The 13,243-nt window shown below is 41.4% G+C and overlaps 1 protein-coding gene across 2 annotated transcripts in view; it reads right to left on the reverse strand.

Annotated features, from left to right (window-relative positions):
• ITGA6 (integrin subunit alpha 6) overlaps positions 1-13,243 on the reverse strand; it is a 223,537-nt gene that overhangs the window by 16,893 nt on the left and 193,401 nt on the right. For both annotated transcript variants that reach the window (XM_085645291.1, XM_085645292.1), the window contains exons 16-21: positions 12,748-12,831; positions 12,585-12,664; positions 12,392-12,469; positions 12,206-12,308; positions 8,418-8,591; positions 537-638 (exon numbers count right to left, since the gene is read on the reverse strand). In XM_085645291.1, the coding sequence (XP_085501417.1) occupies positions 537-638; positions 8,418-8,591; positions 12,206-12,308; positions 12,392-12,469; positions 12,585-12,664; positions 12,748-12,831 (621 nt within the window). The remainder of the gene's footprint in view (positions 1-536; positions 639-8,417; positions 8,592-12,205; positions 12,309-12,391; positions 12,470-12,584; positions 12,665-12,747; positions 12,832-13,243) is intronic.

Raw genomic sequence — 13,243 nt, forward strand, 5'->3', positions numbered from 1 at the left:
GAGCTATCCTACATTAGACAAATATGTGCCATCTTCAGAACTAACATGCACCTGGGGCAGAATGGCTGCCAAAATAAATCTTAATAAACTGGAGACTAATGTTGTGAATTGTAGTGTCTTCCCATGAGGGGGCTGGGTTGGTGGAGTTTTTCCAAGGCAAAGTACTGTGTAAACCTTGCTATAGTATCCTCCGTTTTTAACAAAATCTTTAACCTCTTGCCCCTAGAGACTCATGCAACCCCTTTGATGGTCCATGCCTAAATATGGAAACCAGTCTAGCCTTCCCTTTGGCCATTAATGAATCACACAGGCATTTTGTTGTAACTGACATTGTCCATCATCACTTTGTTTACATTGACACGCGGTCTTCCATTAAAATCTAAATTTGGAAGGGCAATAGTTTTCTCATTCTATGAATAGGAAACTAATACAGGCACCAGTCAACAAAATCTGAATTTGTTATCTGCCTCTTTAAATGTAGAGCATAGGCTGCTTACGCTAAAACAAATAACATAGAAAGCACACAAAAAAATTACCAGCTTCAAATATTTCCTTTTCTCTGAAAAGAGGAACGATTTGTCTGCCGTGTGCGATTTCTTTTCTGCAAGTTCTCGTTTACTTCTGGAGCCAGGGGATGCCTGTAATATAAGATTTCAGTCCATGTTGAAGTAAGAAAATGCACATAGCTCCCCAACACAGCACCTCCAAAATGAACTAATGCTTTTTGAAAGCAACATGGCTTACAATCCAAGTTACAGGAGACAGGACAAAAAGATCTAAAGCTTAACTATTTAGTGCATTGAATAAAATTACTACATACCTTCCATGATGTCGAAAAACTGAACATTACAATAAAATGAATGAATTGCATTTATGTGTTTGGTTAATAAAAATCTTTACAAAATAAAATAAAAGGTTAACAGACCGATTAATTGTCTCTACACCACCAAGCATGTTCAAGAAACTAAAACGTAGAGAGTTGAAACAATAACAGTGCGCACTGCCAAAGCCAATACGTCTGGTTTAATGTGCTAATGCATGCGACATTAGCAAATTAGAGCAAGACAAATGGGAGGGAGCCAGCAGGAGCAAACAGAGTATGCTAGAATTGTAAAGAAATCCCTTAGGCAGTTCAGTGCAAGCACAAGAGTGGAGGCGGACGGACACACCTACATAGCAAGAAGCATTTAGTGAGAGATGAAAACTCCGCTATGCTGAATCAAGACTTGATTGACAAAAATCCTGATTTAGAGTATGGTGGATGGTTTACTCCGTGACAAAGGTGAGAGTCATCCCGTCCCCCTCATTACAAGCGTATTACATTCTGTGGCATATCTAATAAGGCATATGGAATAGCAGACACGTTTGTGACAGAGTAACCCTTCAGCTAAATTCTAAATCAGTCCCAAAGTTTCAAGTCGAAGAAAGTCAATGGATGAAATCGGTAGATGCAAGCCCACTCTGAAGATTTTTATAAATAGGGCAGTTTGACCGCTCTATCACAGCCCAGACCAAACTAAGAAACATAACCAACATACCGATTAATTGCTTCTATGCGACCACCATGGTAAACAGTAACTAAAGTCACAGTGGGTCAGTTAGGCAGTAAATGCAGCTGATGAAACTCTTAAGTGTTTTGCAATAGTCTATTTTTTGTTATTAGTAAAACATACACTACAATATGAACAGGTTTATAGCGAGCACAGTATATTTAACATAACTGCAATGCAAAAAGTATAGGAGTGGGATGAGCAAACAAATGAGAGCGAGTGTCACTTGACATTAAACATAGCAAGCTGACTTTGCAGTTAGTTACCTATAATATACAACACAGGACAATTATCATTCCAAGGCACAATCAAGGTGTCTGGTGGCGACGTTAAGGCGTGGGAAAGACCAAGTCAATAATGTTCTTCGCTGTCCAGTTTCTCACTGTTACAAGTTCTAATCATATGCCAGCCCTCTGCTACTTTCTATTACTGTACATCGTTATTCCATAATTTCAATATGGGTTGAAGGATCTGCAGTTAGTTATATCACTATATGAACAGGTAAAGCCACAAAACGTTTTATCCATTCTTGTAATGTGGAATATCATCAAAGACTTGAAAAACCAGCCATAAGTGGAGAGGGTGTTTGTTGGCTAGTTGTGGGCAGGAGTGACTAGCTAGAGCGAGGAAAACCCTACTCTGAAGTCCTGTCCAGAAGAAACCTACAAGTACCCCCATTCTGCAATTACCAGCCTATTATTAAAAATGGTTTGTTTCCAACTGACAACCAGCTAACATTGGGCACTCAATGCAAAAACTCTCATGCACAAAGGGCGTGCCAATGGCATCCCTTCCCAATAGCAACTCGCACTTCAATGTAAGATTGTTTTGCGGCCGCAAAACACTCACAGTTTACCGCCCATTTCAAATGGGTGGTAAGCCATTCGCAAACGGGAAGGGGTCCCAAGGAGACCCCTTGCCCTTTGCGACTGGCATTGAAAATATTTTTTAAGAGCAGGCAGTGGTCCCAAGGAGCACTGCCTGCTCCTAAAAAATGAAACCGTAACGTTCATTTTTCTTTTAAAATGCATCCTGTTTTCCTTGGGCTGCATTTAAAAAAAATAAAAATAAACTGCTTTATTTAAAAAGCAGTCACAGACATGGGCGTCTGCTTACCCCAGCAGGCCACCATCCCTGGGAGTGCTAGCCATTCCCAATGGGGTTGCAAATTGCACCTGCCTCATGAATATTGATGAGGAAGGCAATTTGCGACCTCAATAGGAATCGCAAACAGTGCCGGAGACACTGTTGTAAATTACAATTTGCGAGTCGGAAAACAACGCATTTTGCGACACGCAAATTGGAAGGGTTGTACATCTGGCTCTTAGTCTTGCATAACCATGAGCACATTGAATAGTGGTATGTATGCTGCACTGGGATGGGAGTCGCCTCTGCAGATACTGATGTGCATTAATCACCGACATTGTGGTGCTACTGTATGTTGATTCTTATGCAAACAATGTTTCTTCATCAACATCTGAATTAGAGGATGTAATGGTAAACCGCCACTAGATGAAAGTAACCTCCCTGGGCAAATGGTATATGTGCAGAACCTGGGCAGTTTCAACATATGCAAAAGCTATGTAACAGTAGTTGGCAGCTGGGAGACGAAGCTTCATAAGATGAGAGGTAGTGTAGCTTTTTATTTAGCCTGTCAATTAGGCCTGGGCGAAGCACTACGCTACGCTCGCGTAGTTTGCGAAGTTCGCGCTACTTCGCACTACGCGAACTGCACGTAGCACAGTGCGAACACGCGTAGCGTAGTGTTGCGTAGTGCTGCGGTCATTTTTTGCTTGCTCGCGGTCCTCAACGTCAAGTTGGCGACCGCGAGCAAGCAAAATGACATCCTGGCGAGACTTTTTCCTTGTTCGCGATCGCGAGCATGGAAAATAAACCTCCCGGCGAGATTCCCAACGCGAGAAGGTCAGGTTTCTCATTGCGAGGGGTCGCGTATACTCGCGACCGCTCGCGATGAGAAACTACCAGTTCGCGTTGAGAAAGCTGCAGCTCGAGTAAAAATCTACTCGAGCAGCAGAAAACTACAGCTCGCACTGTGCAAGATGCCATTTTCAATGATTGCACAGTGCCGGTTGCTTGTCCGCACTGTGCAATCATTGAAAACAACATCTTGCACAGTGCGAACATGTTACTTCGCAGTTCGCGAAGTGCTACGCGTAGCTCGCGTAGTGCGAACTTCACTTTGCGTAGCTTCGCGAAGTGCTACTTCGCGAACTACGCCCACCCTTACTGTCAATGTCACAATTAAGTTCATTTCAAGGCTTCATGAACCTGTGCCATCTTTTCTCTAACCATTTCTGGACAGCCCCAGCGTTTTTTACCCAGTGATCTTGACAATCCTCAGAGATCAATGGAGGTTCTCCTTTTACTATTTCTGTTGGTGTCAGACCTGGGTTCCGATGTTTGGGTAACACCTAATGTGAGCGGTGACACAGGTACAGGCCTTTTTAACTGTAAATCTTGTTCAGTGCTCCATTACTGGGGTCCTTGCCCTTCATCATGTTCTATGATCTGGGCGAAGAATCACTAAGGTGTATGAAGTTTGTGTTTGCAAGGTGAGGGGTTACATAGGTTTATCTAGATTGGTGAGATAAGAAGCCCACTGCACATCTCTAAGTACATCACCAGATGGGAGATTTTTCAATGTCCATCTCAGATTTTGCAACCTCTGACTGGGTTGAGGAGGTGCTTCAACGCTTTGAAACATTGAGAAGGCCAAGTCAGTTTCATTCCCGGCCCACCCACTGTCTGTCGTCACTTGCCTTCAGCTGCCATCAGATCGAAGAACATCTAGCTCTTGAACCCACAGCATCAGGTCTGGTTCTGTTGGGAGGATAGTGGTGTTGTTCACTGGCTCAACTGTTTCTGGAACCACTGAGATTATCTTTATCGCTGTTATAGTTTGAGATGATACCTGTAAAAGCCATATACCAGACCAGTTGCTGTCGGTTTTCCGAGTCTGCGGTGATTACCGTGGTCCCGTTACCCATGCCAGAATAAAATCTCAACTGCTGGCTGCTGAGATACAGCCGCCTGCTCAACTATTCTCAAAGGGATATATATATATTGTGAACTGGCTCTCTATTCATTCATTGTCTGTGAGCACTGAATCCAGCTGGGCCCTTAACTGGACTCTGGACTCTAGTTAACAGGAATGAATGGCTTGTAGGACATACTGGAAAATGTAGGCATCAGTGACCACCAGTGTGTCTTACAGTCAGCATTTATAAGTGATAAGTATACTTACTTAGTCCACTTCAACTAGAAAAATTTCATGGGTGCAGTGAAAATTGAAATGTTACTATAGTGATAATTTTTCTGAGAGTGGGAAAGAGATCAAGATTGCTTGCTAAATGATGATAGGTTTTGTGATGCAGAGTACATTGTTCCCCACTATTAAATTAGCTCAAATATTTGGTCCTTGGATTATAGTCTGAAATGTTAATGACCTTTAGAGAGTGCAACTACCACTTGTAGGTCTATTGGCGCTAAGAGAAAGAAGTGAAGACCTGACTTTATGAAATGGTAAGGTGAGTTTTAAGACTTTTCTTAAAGGTTAGGTATGAGTCTGCCTCGTAACTGGAGTGGAAGACTGTTCCACAGGCAGAAAGTTATCACTGCAAAATATTTGTCTCCATGTGTGGACTTCATAAAGCACAGAACTTTGAGAACTGGCATTGGAAAAGCGCATGGATCCAACATAAACATATTCTGAATCTTGAGCTCAGTAAGCATGAGGTGAGTTCACCAATACCTTTGTACACCATACAAAAGGACTTACATTTAATTGGGTTGTGGATTGCAAGCCAATCCAGCTAGCGGAGTGCAGGTTTAGATGGTGAAAAGTGGCAGGTTTGAGTGACCATTCTTGCAGTCTTGTTTAGAATAACTTGCAGCCTCCTGAGTTGACACTTGGTGATCTTGATAGAGGAAGCTAGCATAATCAATCTTGAACCTATTAAGGATGAGACCATGGTGCATCTGCCATACTATAACAAGAATTAACGAATAGATCTTAATTTGAGAAATAGCAAGGCAGCGACTATAGTTGAAATCTAAGAGTTTCATTTCGGGTGACTTAATGTCACTTATGAGGTGGATATTGCATGGAGGGTTAGACCAGGTGGAAGGAGATCAACACTGAGGATTGTTACCTACTTCAGTTTTATCAGGATTTTTCTTTAACCAGTTCTGACGCATCCCTTTTTTAATATTCACTCTAAAAACCAAAAGGTTAAAGGGATGTTTCGGGGAAAAGTTCAATTAAAACGTAACATTTTAAAACCAAAAAACACTGAAATTCCCATTATAGTTTACTGACTTCAGATGAAGTTATAAATGATTACACAGACCATGTCATGAGTGATGCAATATGTGAGGTCAATAGCAGGGCATGATGAGGATGCAAGTTATAGTTACTTCAACTATAACTGGTGAATTTCAGTGTTTTTTTTAGTTTAAAATGTTGGGTTTTAACTGATGTTTTCACCTAATTGTAATGTCTTTGTCCTTTTTTTCTATATCTAGATATAAGGTTGCTTTAACATTTGTTTTTTTCATTGAATTTCTAGGATTTTAAACAAAGTAAAATCTTATTACAAGTAATAATTCCACAATTATCTCCTTACTGCTGCTGCACTCCCCGCAACCCCGAAAAACACTTCAAACTTGCTTTGATGGTGCCCCTACACCACCTTGGGACATCACAGGAACGTAAATGAACCAGGAAATGCCCTTACAATGCACTATGGGTTGCTCCAGGCCCAGGCAGTGAATACTATATGTGGCTCTAGCCACTCACACCTATTAACTGTGTCCTCGCCATGCATCTGTTTTTTTGTTACTCTGGTAGGAGCCTCCCACAGCTTATGGGGTCGTTGTGAGCCCCAAAGCTCCTTTTGCCGCAGCTAGCTCCTGCGTGGGGGAGACAGTATCTTCTATGCTGAGCAGTATTTATTTTGGTGGGTGCCCCAGTCACACCTGGGGTGCCCGCAGCTTCAGTAATTATTGAAGTTCCCCCTCATAGGGGGAACTTCAATGCCACCATGGACCCAACCAGCTCCTTTCAGGCACCTTACCATAGCATGGAGCCACAGAGAAGCCGGCATCTTCTGTGCTCCAAACCTTGGTTGATCGAATGTGCCTCCTGCCCGTGGGCAGGAGGTTTAGACTGCATTGCACCTGCCCACCCAGAGGGCACTCCACACGCCTAGCTCTGGGCACTTTCTTTTCCTCTGTCCCGGCAGAGGAAGAGGGCCACACGCTTGCCTCCTCCCCAGAACAATTTTAATAAAAAATTAAAGATGCACCAACCCCCAGTCCCTAGAACAGTCATGGGGTGTTTTAAAAAAAAAAAAAATTGCCGGTCCCGCAGAATCATCATGCACAATTTTCTTTTAACATTTTCGCTCAAGGGGGATCAGCGCCACAAAAGCTAGGCAATCAGGTTCGCCCTACCCAGCCCCCTTATGTCCTTTCTTTAAAGAATATTGACAGGGCATGGGGAACAAGACCCCAAGCCCTGTAATGGCAATTGCAGTATTTCTGTTCATGTTGTAACCAGCCAATCGGGCGCTCATTACAAAAAGCTCCCTCAGACAATCAGAACATTTGGATTTTTTAATTCAAGCCCAACTGTAACTATCCCTATTTTTTCAACACTCATTTCTCAAGAACTAGTAAACAGAATTTCACCAAATCGCAAAAAGCGCACTTACTGTGTAAAGAACTAGCTTTCTGCCTAATTTAGTGTAATACTTTTCAGCTGTTTTAGCTGTAGTGCTGTTAAAAATTCCCATATGAAATTGTGTTTTGTGACACTTCCTTCTCTGCCTCTTCTTCATGGATCACCTCAAAACTTCCCAAGAAAGAGCGGTGGTGGATGAACGTTTTTGGGGGGGAAAGTACAATGAAAATGTGTCTAATGGCAGTAAAGTTATCAGCAAAACAAAAATGCTGGTTCTATAGAAAGGGAGGAGATCTGGGGGACACAGTAACCGAGGGGTGGTTGAAGACAATAGGTTATTGAAACACAGGTTTTGTGATCTACCATTAAAAAGAGATGTGTACCATTTTAGGGAGTTTTCTTTTACATTGTAGAGTTCCAGTCTGGCAACTAGGATACTGTGGTTTATGGTGTCAATGGCCGATAAGAGGTATAGCATGATAAAGGCAGTCTGTTGCTAATTTCAGATCTTCTAATACTGCTAATAAAGCAGACTCAGTGTTGTGGATCGCATTGTCCAAATACCATGTTCTTTCATGAAGGTCGGGAATTTGGATTCCAAATTTTGCTATAGCAGGATGTAAGGTAACTTGTCAATAACAGCCATGGCAGGGTCAAGGCTAGGCTTATTCAAAAGGGACCTAACAATACCTAGCTTAAGTTCCTCTTCGACGATGCCTGATGTGAGAGAGAGGGTGATGGATTTCAAGAAGGAACTTACGTTCAGAGATCTTCTTTTGCTGAATTTTAATACAAGGATCACACGGCGAGCCGGACTAACAATTCGTTATGAATTCCTGAGGCTGATTTGGGGTTGGAACTTGGAATGAGCATTGGGCTTTCAGTCAAGGGAGGTAAGCATGAGATGGTAGAATAGACTGATAAGATGTTCATTGAGCAATGTACTGATAGAAAATATGTAGTGATGTCTTTAACCAATCCATCCGCCATTAAGATGAAAGATTGAATTAAAAAAGGGCTTTTAATACTAGGATTATGACTACTTTGTGCTTGGTGATCATTTTAATGTCCTTTGTCACACAAAGCAAGGTCACAATTAATACTTCTGTGTTTTCTTGTTTTCAGTGCTCACTTACAGATAATTAAAATACAAAATTACATACCTGTAGTGTCAATCTGTTTATTTCATCCGTAGGGTTGCAAATTACTTGTTCCAATTCCTTAGAATGAATCTTCATCAGATACAGCAACCATTTTCCATTGCTTATTTCCTTTGGCCACTGAATATCCAAGAAAGCAGTTCCAAGTGTTTTAAGTGGTCTACCAAGGTTTATGATCTATGAAAATAAACAAGGTGTTTTGCAAATTATAAAGAAATATAAACCTGAATGTAATAGAATGAAATTACAAATGTCCATCATAACTGAAAAATATGAACCACTTTTCCAAAAGTGCTTTCACATTACAATGTAATGGAGGCCTGAAGCCAGACTTGACCAAAAATATTTGCAGCATTAAATTTCGGAAAAGATAGAAGGTTTGTCCCTCTTGCATGGATTGGATGATCTCCCCAATCAACAGACAAACCTTTCCTGACCAGTTGTGTGCCATTTGCCTCAATTTTCAAAATGCAACAAGAGAGTTTTGAGAATAACCTTATATCAGAAAAAGAGCAAAGGAAGTGCTGCAAGGGAGCAGTCAGGAATTGAACCATATCATCTGCATGTTATTACCATGTGGCTTCTTTAAATTGTGCAGCCTTTGGAACACCTCTCACATCTACTTCATATCTCACACCCAATTGCTTTATCTCAAACGACCCTTCATCTTTCCCAAATCCACTCACCTTCTCTTCTCCCTCCTGTACCGCTATTTCCTTCTTTCATCCTCATCTCCTCCTAGACCATCTCTCTTGTCTGCCCTCTACACCCAAGGCATCTCCACATCCCCACTCGTCATCTCCACTGCCTACCCATTCACATGCCCTCATTTCCCCCTCTCCTACACCCCTCATCTCATCATTTCAGTAACCCCTTCATCCCTTGCCATCTTCCTTATGTCCTGCCTCCTCCCTCATCACTTCTTTTTCACCAGTATCCTCTACAGCCCTGCCACACATCCGCCCCCACCTTTCATGTAACCCATCCATCTCTTTCACTTTCCCCAACATCTGTTTTTCTTTCTTTCCTACCTGCTTCTCCTCACCTCCCTTCAAGTTCCTCTCCCTCTAACCCATCTGCTCTCTCTCACCTCCTATCCTTTATTTCCTAACACATCTCAGGAGCTGAATTGGGCTGAGTGGAATCGAAAAAATGCAGGCAAAAATTCATGTGACCTACAAGTGTTATACTGAAGGCTATTAGTAAGATACAATGATTAAAGGCAAATATGCCAAATGCAACACCACAGAATATCAATCATTTATTGTCAATGAATGGAGGGTGACCATTTGGGACTCTAAGTTCATGTGTGAAGAAGATGCTGGTGTATTACAATCTGCTATTGTACAAATGACATTCTGCAAGTCACAGTGATCTGGCCAACTTTCCCTAAAACAGCCTTAAATCTGTTGCAAAGAGGCAGTTATAACATTCATTATTTAGTGCAACTTTATTCCTACCTCATTTAAACACACAATTCTCCCTTGTCCTGTGCAACTGGCCTACACCTACCATCACTGGCTTAATTTTTAACCCTGCCTGGGATTAATTCATACTTTGAGCACTCACAATTGGTGTCACTTAGGACTCTTGGCTTCAGACGCCAGTGAAAATGAGGCACAAAGGAGGAAGATGCAAATTCACCGTGAAAATGAGAACACGTTGAAATTTCAAGGCCGATCTTTGGTTGGCTCAGGGCTCCTGCTGTGGCCACTACAGGTGTATATGTACTAACTGCCTGTACATCATCTACACATCGTCTGTGGTGACAGCTTATCAAAACAGAGCAAATTGCCAGTTTGAGAACCTCTACTGAGCTGCTATCTTAAAGCCAAACTTGTCTAGTCGGAAATTTTGGAGGCTATTCTGTCTGTGACCTGTGGAAGAGGAGGAGCTGGAATGCCCTACAAGAAGAAGAGTTTTCCTTGCTGATTAAATATCTATACTAGATCAATTTGACTGAAGATCTGTTTAGATGCAAACTCTCAACCAAGACCACTTAGGAGCCATGCAATATTTGAAACCCACCTGACATATAATCTGGGCTTTGCCTGGTTTTCAACATTATATGGACTGCAGAGTTTTGAAGATGCAGTCTTGATGAATCACCACCACTGGAGAACCTTCAAAATCTCTCATCTACCCCATACTATTAAGGATCTGCCCTTTCCAGAATCCAGAAGGACATGGAGGTTCCGACCCTTCACACCCCTAGGATGGGGTCTTAACCCATGGACATCCTGATTTCGGATTGTTTAAACCAACTACCTGGCCCGAATGGGTCTGGGAATGTCATAATTTTGCCATGGTTGGTCTTGGACGCTAATGTCCAGCTCACAGGGCAATGGTGAAGCATTGGGGTCAAGTGGGTGCTCATAATTTCACGAAAGACCCCACCACCAGAAAATCTGGAATACGATAGACAATTGAGATACTGTCTCCTAAAAGGGGTACCTCCAGGGAATATCATAGTGGGTGCTGTGGCTTTTTACTATTTTTCCCCTGCAAGTTTACAAACTGAGCTTCAGCTGTAGGTGCTGAACCCAGAGTGGAGGCCAGACATGAGCAAAAATATGATTGAAATTCTTTTTTTGTCCAGCACCGCTGAACCATTGACTCAGATTTAGTTTTAAACAATATAGTAAATCTGAAGAGTCTAATGCTACAGCTTAAGGAATTCTACCACCACCTCGCAAAGTAACAAAGTTCCAATTGCCCAACACTAGTGAGTTTCATACTATTACTTGTGTTGTTCACCAGCGTTTTAATGTATCAAGTGAAATACCAAAGAATTGATGCAGTTCTCCTACATTTCTCCCGATTCCTGTCAGCCATGAGTTGTTGTGACATGGAAGGAGGTCAGTCCACCTTGCAGAGTAGGCAGTACTATACTTAATAGATTGAACTCTTGTGGATAAAAGAGTTTTTTTTTATTACTGAAATACAATTGTGTTGCTTGAAAGGGCACTAACACAAAATGTGCAATGCTTCAACGTTTAATTGAAAGTAAAAAGTTCATCTGGTTCAATTGTGGAAAAGACTGCATAGTCTTTCAAAACTAAATAAAAATACATATATATAGATAGTAAGGGAATAACAGTTGTGTTGCATTATTTAAGGTCACATGGAAACAGCGACTTTAAATAAACATGCATGTATGTAGAGGTATTTGCATAGTGCAAACCTAGTTAGGGAGCAGCAGAATGCTGAAGCTAGACTTCTGCCAAAGCCAATCATTTATCACAAGAAAGAATTGTGCGCTGTCAAACAGAACAGGGATGCCCAAACATTTGTTGCTTTTGAGGGCTGATCCATTCCAGATTTTGAAAATTTTCTAACGAGATACATTCACATGCAGGTAAACTGAATCTACATCATTTATGTAGTCAGTAGTTATCCTGTATATGTGCTATGGCTCAAGCCCCTTGGTACCCAATGTACCTGAGAGAAAACTTGAAATTACACCCCCCACGATCAAATATCCTGAACATAGATATAATTAGTGTTGAAAAATAATTTTCAATACCCATATTAATTGTATCATGCTGCAAAAGGCGCATTTCTGCAGTCTCTCTACAATAGAGAAAATCTACAGCAGAGTTTGCAGTTTTGTGTGCCAGCCAGATGGTAGCAGCTCTTGTGCAGACACATTTAAAAACAAATACAGAATGGCCTGTTCTGGGGTGCACTTTAAATGCAAGAAGCTGTTGAATCTTCTTAGGACAGATGTAAAATATGGAACCAGGTAATCGTGAATGAAATGAGATATTTGTGCATTCCAAATAGCTCACCTTGAACTCAAACTCTACTAAGCTTCCAATTTCATCCTCCACCTTCATAGCACTTTCACCGAGGATATTGCCTCCAAAATACACCTGGGGTGGCTTGGCAATACTGTTGAGACAAACAAAACTATGGATCAAGTGTATATACTCAATATTAAACAAAAGGAACTAGGCCAAGATGGAGCCACTTACCCAGAAACTGACAGAAGAAGTTCAACAAACACTTGAGCTTGGGCAACTACTTGTTCCAGATTATCCTGGCTGCTTGTTCTAAGGAGACCAATGAAATAGATGAAGCAATTCTGTTCATAATTGCACATTGTCCTCAAAAATGTTTTTAGGGATGCAAAAGGTTTTCAATTGAAGAATGATAAAAAAAACTTACGTTTTTAAGTCCAGAGCAATGGCAAGCTCGGCTGTGTTCATAGACACTTGATTTGTACTCATAACTAATCTAAAGGTAACCTGAAAGAGACAAAAAAAAAATCTGTTAAAGAATGTAATCAGAGAAGCGAATATAATAGCCTTCCTGATTACCCACCACTTACACTTGAACCTCTTTTGAAAGGATTTCCCAGTTCACAGTCTACCAGAGAGCCATTCTGGTTGGCAGTGCACGTTAGCTGATTTTCCTGTGGAAACAAAAAAGTAAATGGCATATCAAGGGGGGATAAAACATATGCTACACAGAGCAACTATATGTTTGCCCTGTCCTTTCCTATGAAAGCCTGATTCTTTACGATTTCTGCCAGCTAACTACCTCCATTTATGGTATAGCTAAAACAACCCCATATCTAGTCAATGTCAAAATATTCATTATAAAACAGTGACCCATCAAGCTAATAAATATTTGAGGAGCAAAAGCTGTTACACTTCAGGAGAGCATTTCGCCTGTGACACTGCATGATGTGTGGGTGGTCAGACAGGATAAAATGCGGGCGAGAGGGATTTTCCAGCTGTCAATCACCGAAGATTGGAGGGAGAATGAAATATCTTCCTGACCAGTATCAACATTTTCAACGTGATTGAAAAACACCAATGCAA

This window comes from Triturus cristatus, chromosome 3_1 (assembly GCF_964204655.1).
Source record: "Triturus cristatus chromosome 3_1, aTriCri1.1, whole genome shotgun sequence".
Classification (NCBI taxonomy): Eukaryota; Metazoa; Chordata; class Amphibia; order Caudata; family Salamandridae; genus Triturus; species Triturus cristatus.